The sequence below is a fragment of the Solea solea genome, chromosome 6 (genome assembly GCF_958295425.1).
Source record: "Solea solea chromosome 6, fSolSol10.1, whole genome shotgun sequence".
NCBI lineage: Eukaryota > Metazoa > Chordata > Actinopteri > Pleuronectiformes > Soleidae > Solea > Solea solea.
The window spans coordinates 16,216,206-16,234,327 of record NC_081139.1 but is presented as its reverse complement, the minus strand read 5'-3'; the positions used below and the strand labels follow the sequence as shown (position 1 = coordinate 16,234,327).

Here is an 18,122-nt window from a genome sequence, read left to right as displayed (position 1 = left end):
TCAGCAAGGCCTTTTTTGCAGAGAGAACTTCTCTCTTATATCAGTAGATTAATAGTTATTCAAATTTAGTTGAATCATCTTTTGAGCAGTTGTCCTTGATCACGTCTACACACAGATTCTCCTCCTCCCATTAAGCTTAACGTGCCTTTTGAGGTGCCCTATTATACACATGGCATAACTTAACCTTTGTCAATGAAGACATAACAATAATCAGTGTTATTTGGCTGAGGGGCACCATTATAAAATCCAGATGAATAACAGTAGCAACAATACAGGCAGGTTGAGTTACAACAAGCAGTGGCCTGGGCTTCAGGACCCTGGGCCTGGTGGGGCCCATTAAGTAATATATCCTTGCATGTGGTGATTGACTATTAGATATTTGCATAAAAAGCGGTTAAACAGGTGTACCTATTAAAGTGGGTCGTGCTCACATCCTGCACATCCGGCTGCAACCACTGTAAACAGCGCCCCCACGCGAGACACGCCCACTTGGGTCACGTGTCCAAGCGATCGCCAACCCGAATCCGGAAATGGGAACGATGACCTGACGCCGCCGGAGTTGGAGATTTTCCTTCGGTGTTATTATCGTGTGTCTGTTCTGTCAAAGTTGGAAGAATTAAGTCGCCTGCTGACGGCGTCTCATTCACTGTACGATCTTTTAACCGTTAAAGACAAAGTTTACACCTTTCGCTTCTTTAAGTCAAGGAAAAACAAGACTCGACAGAAGGTTCACGCCGATCAACTTTTATGGATGACAATAATGAAGGCACGCCAGCCTCTGGGACAAAAGACGCTGTTTATGGTTCCGTTTTGTCTTTCTTTTTAGTCTGAGGTTGTTCTGTTCATACGAAAACATCCACTGCACATCCAGACCTGTTACGTCACTCAAATACTACACAACACAGGATTTACAGGAAGTGGCGCGTGCGGTGTGTGTGTGTGCGCGCAGTCCTGTTTATCTTTGGATAATGGAGCTCGTGCCGTGTCTGGCCAGTACGCACACCACGCCTCTTCCCCACGCTGGACCCAGCAGGTGACCGGGCAGGTGTAGCAGCAGCAGCAGCAGCATGCCGTCCGATGTGGAGTACAGCCCGGTGGGAGAGGGGCTGGGGATGCGAGACTTCTGGCTGTACGTGTGGCTGCGGAGGGCGGCGCTGATAGCGGCTCATGTCACCGGCCTCGGTCTGACCCTCACCATCTCCCTGCTGTCCAGACCCGGAACTAGTGAGTGAACACATGGACATTAACACATTTATACTGTTATTACACATGACTATTATAGGTTTTTTTGTTTTATATATAGGTCAGAAATTAAATAAATCATTGTATTATACTTGCTTTTAGGGCTGAGACAATTACTAAACCGATTACTAAATGAATTGCCAACTATTTTCAAGTGTTCTGATTTTTCAGCTTCTTAAATGTGAATATGTTCTGCCCTCTTTGCTCCATACAACAAAGAAATCATTAAAACGGAATCATTTTGGTTTGTGGACAAAACAAGACGTTTGAGAACATCATCATTTCCAGATTTGAAAAACACTGAACCACTTCCTGACATTTTATCGACCAAACATTACTCGATTAATTGAGAAAATAATCGACAGATGAATCGATTACAACAAATAATCGTGAGTTGCAGCCCTACTTGTTTTATGAGGTAGTATTTTTTAAACAGCTAACATGCATTGGTCAGAAGTAAAGTCTCTAAATGAATAAATGACTACATTATTAAAAAACCCATGAACTTTTGTCCTTATTCCTTATCCACCAGCAACTGAACCGCGCATTTTCATAATCAGGGCTGCAATTAATTATTATTTCCATAATCGCTTAATGTGTCAGTTATTTTCTTGATTAATCAAGTACTTGTTAGGTCCAGAAAAAGTGCACAAACCAAAATGATTTCTTTGTTATACGGGGCAAAGAAACCAGAAACTATTCACATTTAAGAAGCTTGTTCTAATTATTGTTTAAAAACCACTCTGATTAACACAACTGATTAATTATCAAAACATTTGACAATTCATTTAGTAATCGACTAGTAAATCTAAAACCCTGTTATAAAACTGTTAAAAAGCTCATTGATCGCTGATGAGCTACAAGCGGCTTCAGAGGGATTTTCTTAGGATACATGAACCAGGAAGAAAGAAGAGCTGCAGGGAAAGTGAAACGTGAGAATGTATTATAGTCAAATAGAGCGCGTTAAAGGCACAGTGTGTAAGATTTAGGTGACATTATATCCCTTTGGCAGAAATATAATAATAACTAATGAGCTGAACGTACAGTATGAATAGTTCTCATTACCCCAGAATGTGCCTTTTATATTTACATCGGGGTGGGCTGAAAAACTACCATGTTTTTAATGGATTTAAGAATCACCTTTTGACCCCTCACCTTTGCTAACTGAAGGCTACCATAGGTTCTCCTAAATGCTGAAGGTGAGGGGATATTCACCCGCAACATACAGCTTCACCAATAGATGTTGCTAAATCCTTTTTGAAAGATTTGACATATAGACATCTCTAAATGTTCAGATATTCAAGATGTATTGTCGACATGGTGTTACAAATGAAATGAAAGCTCACTGGTGTTTGTTTTTGTTTCAGGTCTGTTTTCTTGGCATCCATTGTTAATGTCTGTTGCAGTAAGTTTACAGTCACACGTATGACCTCATCTTCTCATCTGTCACACAGACACACACACACACACACACACACACACACGTATGTGCACTTTTTTGTGACGAGCTGGTGCTCATGATGAAAATGTGTGATGATGATTAAATAGCACTGCAGGTGAACTCTATGAATAAAGTGGTGAACAGAAACTTAAGATAAGACTCAAATGACCACTTTAATGTCAAATTAAAGTTAAAGTAATTAACAACCAGTTGTACATGAACTCAACCTGCCTTGACCATAATGATCTTTGATCTTTGTGTCACCTCCTCTTTCCATAGTGAATAATAGATGGGGCGTGCCGACACAGTCGAGTGGCAGATATCAAGTTCCATACCCAGAGTCGGTTACTAAGAACAACTTCTTTTTTTTTTCTTTTTTTTTTTTACAGTTGCACTAGTGTGATATATTACTTTATAATATATCATCATCTGTAAAACCTCTGGCATCCCAGGTTTTAAAACAAAGATAAAAGAGAAGCTTGTTTATGACTCATCGCTCTCACACACACACACAGTGTTACTGACAATATTTTATATTGTCAGTATAATGTGTGCTCTCTTAAGTCAACAGCTGCTCTTGTTCAATGGAAGTAGTTTGTTTTTTTTCTTCCCCCCAATAAGAGCAACTAGACCAGCGCTCACTCTCACTTTGATGTCTAAATAAAAAGATGCGGATCGTTTGATTAAAAGCTTTATTTTCACCAACAAGGATAACCATTAAGAAGGAGCCAAAGTTGAAAAAACAAGAGCCAAGTTACAATAATAAGTAAGGAATTTACCCCTAATCACAGCAGTGAAATGAAGCATGTGGTACAGTTATCTTTTTAAGTGTGATTGTATGAAGCGCTCACACATAGTATACTATAAGCATGGGGATGTATTCCCTCTCCCCCCTAAAAAATCTATTTTAAGAAAAGGTTTCACAGTAAAAATAATGCTATATGCAGTTTTTATTGTCCAGTTCCAGGAGGAAGGAGGGGGAGAGAACCCAATGATTGAGGACAAGTCAGAGGCTTAAACACGACAAAAAAACCAACAACATTTTTAGAATATTTACAATATAAAGATACAGTGCTTCAAAGAATCAATACTGTATCACACCACAGTACTGTATTTTCCTACACTCCCACCTGATATTAACATTCTGGAAATATGGTCACGGCCAAATCACTTGAAAATTGTCCTGAATTTGTGTATTCTGATCCCGGCATAAGAGCCTTGAATGTGATTCAAACTATTGACAGTCTTCATTAATTCCTTTTCTCTCCTCCTGCAGTACTGTCTGTGTTTGACAGAGGGCATCCTTCTCTTCTCCGCTGAGGGATCCCCCTTCTGCTTCAAATCTCGCAAATGTAAAATCCGCCTCCACTGGTTCTGTCAAGCTCTGGTCCTGATAGCTTCAGCCAGCGGATTTGGTTTCATGGTGGCCAGCAAGAACGTCTCAGAGATCCCTCACCTGGTCACCTGGCATAGTGTGCTGGGCGTCTGCACGCTGGCAGCCACCGTGCTTCAGGCGGCTTGCGGCGTGTGCCTGAACTTCCCCAAGCTGCTGTGCCTGCCCTCGTCTCTGCCCAAGCTGAAGCTGTACCACGCCACCTGCGGCCTGGTGGTCTACCTGCTGTCCACGGTCACCGTGGTGTCGGCCATGTTCTCGGACTGGTTCCAGGCCACAGTGAAAGGGGTGGTGTGGTGGGTCTTCCTCCTGCTGCCCTTCTTTCCCGCCCTGGTGGTCATGAACCAGATCACCAGTGCTTACCTGCCACGCAAGAAGATCTCCAACTAGGAGGCGCAGAGGACCAGACAATTTATTTACTCCCACTGGGTTCCAGTGAAAGCAAAGGGCTTGACACACCGGTCAACACAAAGACAATAGGGCTGTGACATGTTATTTCATCTAAGATATTCAAAGAGCTGCACACACAGACAAACATGTTTATGATTAGGCGTACTATGGGACTACTATGATGCCTCCTCCACTGCCTCAATCAGATGGAATGCTAACAAACGAGTCTGCAGGTTTCTCTTTGTTATTTACGACAGGGTTTGTTAATCCTGGTCTCTCAGGACCCACTGCCCGGCATGTTTTAAATATTTCCCTGCTTTAACACACACCTGATTCAAATGCTCAGCTCGTCATCAGCCATGCGTTTGAAGCAGGTGTGTTGGAGGGAGCAGGGGAAACATCTAAAATCCTGAAGACCAAATCCTTGTTCCTTTTTTTGGTTTTGTCTTTTGAATCAGCTCCTGTTTACACGGACACACGCACACCCAGTGTATTTTAACGGTCACACATAAGTCTCAAAATATCGTAATAAATTTGAACTTACTAAAAGGAAGCAGCACAACAAATATGCAGTGAAAGCAAAAAACCTCTGTGTGTGTGTGTGACATAAGCCACTGTGTGTGTATGTGTGTGTGTTGTGGAATCTGAAAGGACACATGCTGTGATTGATGATTCTCCACCAGGCCATTATTTCTATTTATTTATTCATTCATTAGTGATAGTTTGTCTTTTGGTGTAATGACACATGTACAGTGTGATTCAGTCCCACATCATCAAAAGCTGTGAGGCTGATATTTTTTTTCCTAAACTTGCTGAAAACTCCCTTTCTTTTCCTCTGGTTATGGATAATTTGTCAACATCATAGCTAATTTGAGTGTTTTGCTGAAATCGTTGTGGAGTGTAAAGCACACATTTCTGTTACAGAGTTTCAATAAATGTGAAAGTCAAACATTCAAATTCACATTGACAGTTGACTGAAGATGAAGTTTTGTCCATCTTTCACATTAAAATGTACAATCCTAAAAGTCTCATATTAGGGCTGCAACTAAGGATTGTTTTCCCATTATTGTCTATGATGGTCTGTTTTCTCAATGAATTACAAGACGGAAAGTACCAAATACCGAGGGGTATTTATCCCATTATGAAAAATAGACCCATGCCTCTTATAAACAGAGCAGTACATACATACATATATGTATATATATATATATATATATATATATATATATACACACATATACATGTACATATGTGTGTATATATATATATATATATATATACATACATGTGTGTATATATGTGTATATATATATATATATATATATATATATATATATATATAAAATAAAAAAATCATTTGATTTCCATTGTATTAAAATTAGCCTTTACCTTTCACTTTACAAGCCTGATAACGACTCATATTTGAATCAGGTGTGTTGGAGCAGGGGCAGTGAGTCTCCAGGACCAGGACTGAAAAACCTGGCTCTGTGGAATGTGAACGTCACTGTAGTTTCTTAACGTCAAGAAAGGAGGAAAGGAGCACATTAAACAGAGGCTCTGTTGACAAGTGCTGTTAATGTCCGTGTGATGGTTTGGTCCATAAAATGTGCTAAAATGTTGATGAGTGTTTTTTAAAGGTGGAAATGATTCTTTGTTTTTATGGAGCAAAGAAAACAAAAATGTTGCCATTTAAGAAGCTGTAAAATCAGAAAGCTTGATTTAATTCTTCAAAAAACAATAGTTTGTTGTTAGTTTACACCTGACACGGAAATGTGTCGGGATGCACGATATTATCTTTATGGGCAGATATTGGCGTTGAAAAGTTTTATGGGACATGTGCGAGGTCTGCCGATATGACTAATGACTGCACTCTGATATATGGGCTTATTATTATTATCATCATCATTATAACAATGAAATAATTAAAACTGAATATTTTTTGTGGATAAAAAAAAAAGACAATTAAGAATCATCATTTCCCAGGTTTGAGAAACACTGATCAAGATTTTTCAAACATTTTCTGGCCCAAACAAATACTCGATTAATGGAGAAAATAATAACATTAACATTTCCTGGATTCTTTGTCTTTCTGTAACAATCATGAAAACAACATCATTTGTATGTGAAGAGAAATGAAATGAAAGGTGTGTGTGTTTACATGTGGAGCAGTGACGTCACATTAGCATTAGCATTAGCAGGTGTGATCTGAACACCTGTGATTGGATCCCTCAGGTCGGATGTTAACAGCAGGTGTGAACAGAGCGCCAACAGAACATCTAAGAAATGTGCGGCTCATTTTTAAGCAGCAGTTACCACACACCTGTCCCCGCTGCTCCTCGTCCTCCTCCAGCTCCTCCTGGTCCTGGTTCCTGGTCCAGACAAAGCTGTAGATCAGTCACAAATCCTGTAGACATTTGTAAAATCTCAATATTTAACAGAGGATTCTGATGTATTTAGTGACAGCGCTGCCGAAAGCCTCTTTTTACTCTTCACTGTAAAGTCATGACTTGTTTTTTTTTCTTATTGCCCTAAATTCTGATGATAATGACCTCACTCAACCATGCTTGAAAACACATGAACTGTGCCTTTAACTGCAGCTGTTTGCAGGTGTTCAGTCAGAGCACATGATGAGAAAAAGCAGTGTCCGCTGTAAAGTGTTCAAATGTGCTCACTGCAGTAAAGTAAATGAGTGAAGAAATGTGAGGAAAATACATGAAAACCTTTTTATTGTCAACTATATATTGGTATATTGTTTTGTTTTAACTTAACCTGCCCCCTACTGGCCAGACTAGATACTCATTCTTAACAGTTTTAATGGTCTAGTGACATTTTTGACAGTTTATAATCGGATAGTTTACAAATAATAAACGTTTCTTTCACGACAAACTGTACTAGGACACTTTCTGACAGCATGAAGGCAGTTGTTGACGTCATACTATTTAATTATATATTTGACACTAAGTCAGTTTTTTGAAAACAGATGCGTTGAAAACACAATCGTTTGCTGTGGAGCTGTGACGTCACGTCAGCAGCAGCTAACCTGCTTCTGGCCAGACTAGATAGTCATTCTGAACAGTTTTAATGGTCTATTGACATTCTTTGTTGAGGACATTCTTTGACGTTTTGGACAGTTCTTTGAGGACATGTGGAGAATTGATATTTTAACGTTTTTGATGACATACTATACTACTACATACTATAGATATTTGATCGTGTTTGCTGTGGAGCAGTGACGTCACGTCAGCATTATCAGGTGTAATCTGAACACCTGTGGTCGGATGTGAACAGCAGGTGTGAACAGAGCGTCAACAGAGAATCTAAGAAATGTGCAGTTACCACACGTTCGTCCACATGTTTGTACCCGCCCTCGTCCTCCTCCCGTTTTACAGACTCTCTGCGTAGAAGAAGCTCCGCCTCCGACAAAGGAAGTGGAACATTCCAAATAGATCGACTCAGAGGGGAGGAGTGGAATGTACCAAGTCATGTAAAAGTACACAAAGGCTTTTAAATCAGTGTGTCTTTGTGCAGGAGCAGCTCCACCTGTAATTAATCAACGTCATGTCCTCGCTGGACAAATAAAAGAAAAGTGGCACCTGAAATTGTTGTTACAGGAAAAAAACAAAAAACACCACCTGTAGGAAATGCTGCCACCTGCTGGAATGACACACACACACACACACACACACTGGGCTGCTCTCAGCTGTGTTTTCACACCAAATAAAGTCTCAACTTAAATTCAGTGAGTTTCGCTGTTTTTTTTCCCTCAAGCACACTGATATGTGTCATCAGTCACATGCAAAAAAAATAAAATAATAATAATTGCTCTCGGGGCCCCCTGGTGGTCACGGGACCCTAATCAGCAGCTTAGTTCGCTTATGCCTTGGGCCGGCTCTGGCCTCATCTCTTGTCATATTTGGCTGTGATCACTTTTTTGTATTCCTCACAGCTCTCCATTATAACAACCTGCTCCTCTTGGCTGAAATAAGCAGCTCGCGATCGCAGCTCAGGTCTACTCTTCATGTAATAACTGAAGTCATAACTTCACAAGTTCTCATTTTCATTTTGAACTAACACAATAAGATTAATGTCTCTAGTCGTGTGTGGGTGTAAAAAGGCACAACACACATTGATATGATTTTTTTTTTTTTATTGATCTTTGGAGACGACTTGAAGCCTACCTAGGTTTCTTTACAAGTGAAATAATATAAATTTTATTTAACAACAACCTTTGGTGGACAAAAAACTGACAGTCCTTGGCTCGTGAACTCTGTCACTTCTTTCCCTGTACTGTCTTCATGTTACTGACCAGAGGTGGTGATAAAACCACACACGCATGTCCTCACTGTCGTGGGGTCAGAGTTCATGGCTGAGAATGAGGAGCTGACGGTTTGTCCTCACAGATGAAGGTGACCGAGTTGTTCAGCAGGTCATACATGTTGACCATGACCACTTCTGACGATGATCCGCCTTGTCCTCCACCTGCTAGAGTCACAAAAACCTGTTGGGCTTCGCTCATCCCTGACTCCGCCCCCTCACTGCCTGTCTGATCCGCTGGAATCACCTGATTGGACAGAGAAGTCGTAAAAATCAACATTTAAATTTATTCTGGAAGGTAACACTGCCATGGCACTAGCTGAGGACTGAGATGACAGGTTTGTTATTGGTCATGTGAGCAACATTGTCCTTACTGTGTGGGACGTGGACACCTTTTCCTCTGCGTCCTCCTGCTGTTCTCGTACCTCCACTTGGCAGGAGAGCATATGTTCCTGCAGCTCCTGCTGCGAGGAGCAGAGCGCGGTGCAGAGCGAGCACCTGAACTCCTCACCGCTCTGCAATTCTTCCTCTCCTTCCAGAACAGCTGGTGAAAAGATGGTCAATGGTCTGTATTTATGTTGTGCTTTTTTACACCTTGATGACCATTTTAAGTGCTTTAAACCACAGTCTTGCCACTCACTTATTCACACACACATTACAGTGCATCTATATGCAGCATTATTTTCTATAACATAGAGTAGGACCAAGTTATCAGCCCAATATCTGCCATTTTATAATCATCAGCCAATTATTATTTACTAATCAGCCAATTATTACCAATGATGCATTTTTGTTCTCAATTGATAAATGTTGTAAAGTCACTAAGATCCCTGGGCTCTTATAGTACAGATGCTACAAACAGGTCTGAACAGGGACAACTTTATAAAACGAGTTAAACTTGTCTGTGCTCACCTTGGTGCTCAGCAGCTTGATGTTTGGCCAAAATGGCAGCGCCGGGGAAGAACTTGAAACAAAGATCACACTGGACCATGGTCTTGAGCTGCCGGGTGTGGCTGGCAAACACATCAGGGTGGTTGATCCTGTTGTGGTACCACAGTCCTGACAGTTGCTACGACAACAGAGAGAGAGAGAGAGACATACGTTTGAAACACTGTGTGCGGCACAACCTAAGATAGGGCTGCATAATATATCAGAAATGACCGATGTGTATATATATATATATATATATATATATATATATATATGTACACATATGTGTGTGTAATTTGTGCTAAGACAGCTTCTACTAATAAATGTATATTGTAACCATAAATAGTATTAATAGTAATAGATGGTTTATTTTATAATGTTGCAACTACTTGGTGGGCAGAGAAATAAGAAGAAAAGTGGTTAGGCCAGTGCAACAAGTGAAATTCAAATATATATAATATAAATATTATTAAATGTTTGCATTTATTTAGAATTAAAAAAACAAACATGTTATTTGAATGACAATAATGCATTCAATTTATTTCAGTGTCCACACAGGCTGTTGTCTGGGTCTGTGTTAGCAGCACACCACAAATATTTGTTTATTTATCATGAGTCATAATTTCATCACAATATTCGCCAACGTGATCAAATATCCCGTCTCCTACCTGGTACGACTTGCTGCACAGGTCACAGCTGAAGGGTTTGGTTCCAGTGTGCGTTCCGCTGTGTTTTTCCAGGAGGGCGGCGCTGGTGAACACCTTGTGGCAGGTGGGACACTTATGGAAGTCCTTTGGGTGCAACTCCTCGATGTGCTGCTGAAGCTCCTCTGCGGAGTTGAAACTGAGGCAGCACTTTTGACAGTCATGAGGCTCCGATATGTCTGACGAGACAGCACGACAAAATAGTTACGCTTTTCACGACATCACCGCTTGTGCTACGCGCGTGTCATGATGCACACACAGGAATGTCTTACCGTGGAAGGTGAGTAGGTGGGCAGTGAGTCCACTGGCCTGGATGTAGCCTTTACCACATTCCCGACACACATACGGACGATCCCCAGTGTGTGTGCGCACATGACGCGTCAGTTCAATGGCTTGGGCGAAGGTGGCCTTGCAGTACTGACACACATACATCTTCCCTGCACACAGAAAGACAAAGTGGGACTCGGGATAAGATTCAGATCCTAAGGCTGCCTCATCGTCGTGGACACATGTCAACAAGACAAGATCTGAAGAAAAAAACGCTCAGTTTTTCCAACAGTCAATACGTTTACAAACTACTTCTAACGACTTTTAAAATACATGTGAACGTGTTAGTTTGACTGAAATAAGACAAAATCGAATACTAAGTCAGACTAAGACTACCGGATGAAACTGTGAAACTGTGAGTATAATAATTACTGTACATACATGTTCAGTCTGACCAGAATCCGTGTCGAATCATTTGCCAGAGTTCACATCTTTAACAGATTAACATGTTGCCATTGTTTGTGCTGAACAGTGTGTGTGTGTGTGTCCTACCTTCAGAGTGTTTCCTCTTGTTGTGGTAAGCGAGCGCAGCAGCCACACTGAAGCTCATGTCACAGTGTTTGCACTGGTACGGCTTCTCTCCCGTGTGCAGCCTCATGTGGTTCTTCAGCGACGAGTTGGCCGCAAACTTGGCGTCACACTCCTTGCAGGCAAACGGCTTCTCGTCAAAGTGTTCTGTTCGCTTGTGGTAAATCATACCTGTCGTGCGGCGAGAGGGAGCAGACGTTTACAGTGAGCCACTGATGCCATTACTTCCCTGAGCTCATACAACCTCAGCTGACCTCTTTATACCAACCACCACCTGAGACAATATTGAGCTCTCAAAAGTAGCACCATTTTCACCAACGTTAAAATACAGTGGTGTAACTGGGTCGAGCAGGAGGCAGATTTATTCCCAATAAGATCATTTACTCTCTCATCCTCCTCTTCCTCACATATACTTCACACACTGGAATAGTGAATTTAGATTAAGATGGAGCGAGAGATAACAGTAGAACAGTATTTTTTATATATTTTTTTCTTTTATGGTTAAATCTTATTTCACGTTACAGCAGCATGAATAGAGCTTGTAATAGAGCCTGTCACTAGCACTGATACTCAGACACAATCGCACACAAACAAACTCATTAAAAATATATACTGTCAGACATGTTAAAAGCATCAGGGACACGACGGCAGGGATGAAGCCAAATCTGATGTATTCTGTATTTATAAAGTGCTTTTCCTTACTTCTTTTCATAATCGAGTAATGGCTTGGTCCATAAAATGTCAGAAAATGACGATGTTCTCAAATTTTTAATGATTTCTTTGTTATATGGAGCAAAGAAACCAGAAAATATTTGCATTTAAAAAGCCACTGAGCTACATTTTAATGCCAGGCATGGACAGTTGTACTTAACACTGTCCACCTGCGATCAGATCCTTCTGGACAGACGTTAAAGTGTTGTGCTGCACTGTGTTGGGACCAGACGACTCTCACCTGATGGATGGGCAAAGAGCCTTCCACAAATGTCACAGGACACCTTCTTCTTAAGACGTGTGTTGCTGCGGTGAGCTTTGGCCCGATGTTGCTGCAGTGCCCGCAGGTTGGCCAGCTTCTCTGGACACTGTGGACACTGCTGCTCACACTCCTGGGACAAGGAGCAGCATTTCAAGTGGCTCAGCATTCGGCACTTGAAGTTAAAACCTTTGTTACACCAGCGACAAGAGTAGCGCTTAGACGGAGACGGGGCAGAGGAGACAGGGTTTGACGGATCATCAATGTCTTTGTCGTCCTCTTCCTCTTCCTCCTCGTTCTCTTCACTCCTGTTGCCATTCTGCTCCGCTGACTCCACTGGAGAAAAGATTATACAGCCAAAGAGCATGATTACACGTACAAAAGCAACAACAGAGAATATGAGAGCAGCGAGGTGAAGGTACAAGAAGGAGACTTTAAGAGACTAATCATCCACACGATTGTTTCCCATTCTGTGTTTTTAATCGTTGCCTAACATTCCCTCACTATCTCCTCCCACAATTCTTGGCCTATTTTGCGCATTCAGTCTCATACATTCAGGACATACCTTTGCTTCTGAGGTGAGTTTAAAAGATTTATTGATTAATTTATAAAATCCTTATAGATCTTTTAATAAATACCACTGCCTGTATCCCCTGATCGATTATTTTCGCTCCACAGCTGAGTGCACAGATTTTGCCATCAGTGGTGTTAGAACCTTGCCATAAAACATCACTGTTGTTTTCTTCTGATGAGGGCATAAATGCAGGCCAAGCTGAGCTCACTGCACCCTCTGCTGGACAACTTCATTAATACGCCTCACTGTCTGCTGTGCTTTTAGGCTGTATGTTTTTAACTTGAACAGTTTTTAAGGTGCGAGTTTGAATTATCGCCTATGACTGTATTGTATACTTGCTCCTTTATGTCTTCTTTTCTTTAAATTGACATTTGGTGTTTTGAATTCTGTGGCATCATGTATCTCTTCTTTCTGTGAGTATCCTGCGTTTGCGTTGTCTCTTTGTAAACGTTTTGTTTTTAAAGTTGCCATATAAATGTTGTTATGGTGAAGATATGTGGTTTTAAACGTAGCTGAAAAACACAGAGATGCGGCGTGTTCTTCCTTTACCTGTCGTATTGTCTCTGTTTGGCTCCTGCGTTATCCTTTCCTCCTCCTCCTCCTCCCCCTCCTCCTTCTCCTCCTCCTCCTCTCCCAGCAGAGAGAGCAGTGATGGAGGGAAAGAGGAGGTTTTCTGCTGAATGGTCCGCAGCAGAGTGAATAACCCTCCTTTACTGAGCTGCCCTTCATTGACTCTGCTCATCAGCTTCTCCAGGGCTGAGCTGGCATCTGCCTCCTTGCAGCACTGACACACGACCTGACAGGAAGAAAGAGAAGTCTTTATTTTATTGAGACTGCAACTTCAGAGAGAATCAACCTTTATTTAAAAACACAATATTACATTGGAGACGAGGCTTTATTCTTGATTGTACAGGATTTTGAAATATTTTATTTTATTTTAGTGACAAATGTCTCCTTCAGTCATGTTATATTTACCACACTGATGCAGTAAGAAAACTTTTTTACTATGAATGAAAAATTCACTGTTTTCCAATCAAAAATTGCAATTTGAAACAATGCAACTGGCAAATTGCGAAGGCTGCAGTTCATTGCAAATAGAGCCATAAGTGACTATTTCAACAATTTCAGTGTTAAAGATTGTTTATGGCAAGGCCCGTTTATTTATTTTAAGTGTTCTCAACCGTGCATAAGAATTCACTGTGGTTTAGAGCTGCAACTAACAATTATTTTCACAATCGATTCCTCTGCTGATTATTTCCTTTTTATCCATAAAAATGTTGATCGATGATGTCCTCAAATGTCTTGTTTTGTCCACAAACCAAAATTATTTAGTTTTAATGATTTATTTGTAAAATAGAGCAAAGGAACCAGAATATTCACATTTAAGAAGCTGAAAATAAAGAAAACTTGTTTTTTAATATTATCAAAACAATTCATTTAGTAATCGGTTAATCTAATCATTGCTGCAGCAATACTGTGGTTGATAGCTTATTGGTATATTATTTATTGGTGTGTCATGTGGCATGTACGTCAGAATTTTACTATTAAAGTGTGAAATTCTGTTTAAAGTGAATTTAAAGTACTGAAGTTACTTGTATGAAAAAATTAGATGGAGAGAAGAAAACTGAGGGTAAAAAGAACCAAAAATCAAATTGTAGGTGGTACCTGTCTCTCGTTTTTCTCCAGGCTGCTCTGTGCTGCCTGACTCAGCAGCTCCACAACAGAGGACACGTTGGCGAGGAGCTCCACAATCTGAGAAGAATGTTCCAGGACACCAGTGGACGCCTCGATCGCCGCCTTGTTTTCTTCTGCTGCAGTTTGTGAAAACGTGGCTTCTTCAGACGCTGTGTACACAAACATGAAAACACTAAGTCCACTCACAGTCACACACAGTAACTGTTGCATTGAAGAATATGAGGACGTGCAGCTGAAACTCACTTGAGGAACTGCAGGGCTCAACACATGCTCTTTTAAGTGGTGGCTCCTCCACCTCTTCACCGTCACCCTCACATTCTTCCTTCTCTTGTTCGACCTTTAGCTCTGTCTTGTCTGAGGTGGAGCCGTCCTTGTTCGATGACGCTGAACCCTCAGGGTTCTCACTTAGGTCTTTGATGACCCTTGATGTCTGTGGTGCAGAGACAGGGGTCTGCTGGTTCACAAGGCTGGTGAGGACATTTTTAAACCCAACAGCCACATCGAACATCTGCAGGTTGTCTGCAGCGGCGACGATGCGACTGACGTTGTGTTTCCCCAGAGGCAGTTTCCCAGTGTACACCATGTCCAGCAAACAGCCAAACTCCTGCGAGGACACCACGGTCGTGTCGATGGAGATGGTGTCTGAGCCTTCGAGCAGGGACCTGACACAGACCAAGACAGTTTTATTTCTGCTCATCGTCCAAATTATTAAAGGCTGTTGTATGTGTTTGTACATCATGACTTCAGTCTACGTATGAAGGGATATGTGTATGTATATTTTACCTAATGTGCACTCCTTATTATTGATTTGATGATTTTAATTGGATCAGAGCTCCACAGTGTGCACCCCTCTAAATGTTTTTCCTGAATGTGTGTCAAAGTTTTACTGTTTTGAATTTGTTTTGAGCAAAGAAACCAGAAAGTTTTTTCACATAAAAGAAACTGAATGTCTGTGTTTATATTGTGTTGAACCCTGAAGTGAAGTCTAATGACCGATGGCTTTAAGGTGTTTAATTCAATAGATGATATAAAAGTGTTATAAAAGCTAAAAGAAACATAAATGATAACAACTAAACAAGGCACACTATTGTAGAAAGGGAGCAAACATTGAAGAATTGTAATGATTATTCAATTAACTGATTACTAAATTAATACTCAACTACATGAGTGTTTTTTTTCCCAATAATTAAAACAAGTTTTCGGATTTTTCAGCCTTGTAAATGTGAATATTTTCTGGTTTCTTTGCTCCATATGACAAATAAAATCATTAAAAGTGATTCATTTTGGTTTGTGGACAAAACAAGACATTTAAGATCAGCATAATTTCCAGGTTTGTAAAACACCAGATCAACATTTTCTGACATTTTTGGAACAAACAAGTACTTTAACAAATAATCAACAGATGAATCTAAAATGAAAATAATCTTTAGTTGCAGCGTTACTAGGGATGGGAATCAGTATCAGTCTGATACTGGTGAAAAAACCCTGGAGCAGAATACATACTGCAAATATGTAAATAATAAACAGCCCAAACATAATAATATGTCTGGGCTGTTCATTATTTATTTTTGGGAGCACAATATTGTTGGGCAATTATGTCTTTGAAATGACTGGGCACAAATGTGTTGTTAACAACTTCATAGTTCATAAATGGTCTAAAATGACTGTATTGGACTGATATCAGTATCAGTAGATACTCGAGATTGTGATAACCAGAAAAGTGGTATCGTCCCATCCTTAAATATTGATTTGCAGCCTGTTTTGTAAGAACACAATACACAAATTAAGTATTTAGAGAAGTGAGACAACAGAACTTGAAGTTATCAGTCTTCATATTTGGACAAAAAACAAACAAAAAAGTGGACACACTTCGAGTTTTTACCGATATGTTTTCAAGAAAGATCTTTTGTACTTAACTTGAGAGCGAGTTTAGACGTATCTAAGGCGACAAAAAAAATCTCAGTCCCAAATATTTAATCAATAAATCATCCATAAAAATTAATATTATTAAACTGGAGGCTTCCATCGGCTCCATGTTTTAAAAGGTGGCTTAACGAGATGGTCATTTCTACTATGGAACAGATCTGTTTACGTAAGTCTTTCCTTCAGGGCAAATTTCACAAGGGTTGGAACTACCTGAAGAGCATGCTGGAGGCAGCCAGCACCAGTTTATGTGCTCGGTGAGGACTGTCTCCCACCAGGATGGTGCAGTCACAGAATTGTCCCTCCTTCCTCAGGGCCCACAGCTGCTGCATCAGCTGACTGCTGTAGTGAGGAAGATCCATCATTTTTAGTGACGGTCTTGAGGGTCACAATCCTCTGCTCCGTCACTGATGGAAACAACAACAAACATGTACAAGTATTCAGAATGGAAACAGCAGTAAGTTTGACAACACAGAGCAAAAGGTTAATTCCTCAGAAATACTACTTTGTCTAAGTACTTACAGTTTTAAAGGTTCATTCCACACAGACATTACTGTGTCTAAATACTTAAAATTGTAAAGGCTGACTCCACAGAAATAGTTTTTGTTTTTGAACAGTTGTACCTCTTGCTAGAATATACAAATGACCAGTATGCACTGAAACTGTTAAATACTTATATTCTTTTTTTTTCTTAAATGTTTGTGTTTAAGCCTGCTCCATTATTCCCTAAATTGCTTCTCGGGACAAGTGTTTTTGAATTGACTTGAATGTTATTACAAAGTCGATATTTGAGGTGCATAATGTAAGGTAATGTCTTTCTCTTCTTCTCCCTTTAGGGGTCGCCACATGGTATCAACTAAATTATACCCAATATGCAACCAGTCGTGCATGTATGGTCCACTTTAATATGGTCATATCATTAACTTTACTATCGCAGTTTCATATTTTATTAGCAGTCGGTGCTGAGCTTGTGCCAACCTGAAATGTCATGTATCCAAAATAGTGGTTTGCAAATCATATACAAGCTAAGCTAGACAGCTCCAACTAGGTCATTCTGAGTTAGCTTTAGCTACACAAGCCAATGTCGTGAAGTGACGATATTAGTGGTTAAATCGGTGAAAACACAAGAGCAACTTTATACTGAGAACATAATGACAAGCATCTGCCATGACAAGCAACTCCCACTCACTGAATGACTTTACCTTGTTATTCAAACGATCCGTTTCTTTATTTAAACGCTTTTGCTGAACAACATTTGTCGTGTGCGCAATAAAGGTTGGTCGTTTTGAAAATGGCGACGGACGGTACGTCGACCAAATGGGTCCGTTTCCGGTTACGTAAATTATTATCCTAGCATTCATCCGTTTATCTTTCTCATTCTTTGCACAGCTAAGCAGAAACATTCCGTAAACACACAAAGTATGTACAGAGTACAAAGTATTTTTTCACAGAAAATATGTTGGCATGGTTCAATGTGCTTCAGCGGACAGTCAATGACGTATAACCTGGGTGATTTAAAGGCGAAGCTCCAAAAGTATATGTACATGAACATTCTTTTGGTCTCTTAATTAAACATTATCAGAAGCGTTCAATGTTGACCTGAAATACAATGATTTGTGACACAGATGGTACAAACTAGAAAACACCACTGTCTGTACGAAACTTCTTTAACGAAACCTTCAGTGTCTGTA

At 40.3% G+C, this 18,122-nt stretch overlaps 2 protein-coding genes and 1 long non-coding RNA gene across 3 annotated transcripts; 1 reads left to right on the top strand and 2 right to left on the bottom strand.

Moving 5' to 3' along the window:
- The first annotated feature begins 489 nt into the window (after positions 1-489).
- LOC131461354 (probable transmembrane reductase CYB561D1) lies at positions 490-5,427 on the top strand. Its single transcript, XM_058632548.1, has 3 exons — positions 490-1,224; positions 2,610-2,647; positions 3,960-5,427. The coding sequence occupies exons 1-3, from the start codon at positions 1,068-1,070 to the stop codon at positions 4,464-4,466; spliced, it is 702 nt and encodes a 233-aa protein (XP_058488531.1). The 5' UTR covers positions 490-1,067; the 3' UTR covers positions 4,467-5,427.
- Positions 4,322-7,850, bottom strand: LOC131461355 (uncharacterized). Its single transcript, XR_009240468.1, has 3 exons — positions 7,803-7,850; positions 6,787-6,835; positions 4,322-4,462 (listed from the first exon to the last, which is right to left on the bottom strand). It is a non-coding gene; the product is annotated as an uncharacterized LOC131461355 (long non-coding RNA).
- A 780-nt stretch (positions 7,851-8,630) lies between these two features.
- Positions 8,631-17,732, bottom strand: zbtb40 (zinc finger and BTB domain containing 40). Its single transcript, XM_058632902.1, has 12 exons — positions 17,634-17,732; positions 16,645-16,838; positions 14,752-15,170; positions 14,479-14,657; positions 13,363-13,609; positions 12,222-12,575; positions 11,234-11,440; positions 10,687-10,851; positions 10,379-10,593; positions 9,693-9,849; positions 9,155-9,324; positions 8,631-9,027 (listed from the first exon to the last, which is right to left on the bottom strand). Exons 2-12 carry the CDS (start codon positions 16,794-16,796, stop codon positions 8,827-8,829), a joined length of 2,466 nt encoding a protein of 821 aa, XP_058488885.1. The 5' UTR covers positions 16,797-16,838; positions 17,634-17,732; the 3' UTR covers positions 8,631-8,826.
- Between the last annotated feature and the right edge of the window lie 390 nt (positions 17,733-18,122).

Excerpts from the sequence above, each read along its gene's own strand:
- zbtb40 (XM_058632902.1), bottom strand. The coding sequence starts at position 16,796 with ATGATGGATCTTCCTCACTACAGCAGTCAGCTGATGCAGCAGCTGTGG. Across the intron at positions 14,658-14,751 it reads TGAGCCCTGCAGTTCCTCAA|CGTCTGAAGAAGCCACGTTT; the intron begins GTGAGTTTCAGC and ends TTGTGTACACAG. Across the intron at positions 9,028-9,154 it reads AGGTGTCCACGTCCCACACA|GTGATTCCAGCGGATCAGAC; the intron begins GTAAGGACAATG and ends CTGTCCAATCAG.
- LOC131461354 (XM_058632548.1), top strand. The coding sequence starts at position 1,068 with ATGCCGTCCGATGTGGAGTACAGCCCGGTGGGAGAGGGGCTGGGGATG. Across the intron at positions 1,225-2,609 it reads GCTGTCCAGACCCGGAACTA|GTCTGTTTTCTTGGCATCCA; the intron begins GTGAGTGAACAC and ends TTTTTGTTTCAG. Across the intron at positions 2,648-3,959 it reads CATTGTTAATGTCTGTTGCA|TACTGTCTGTGTTTGACAGA; the intron begins GTAAGTTTACAG and ends CTCCTCCTGCAG.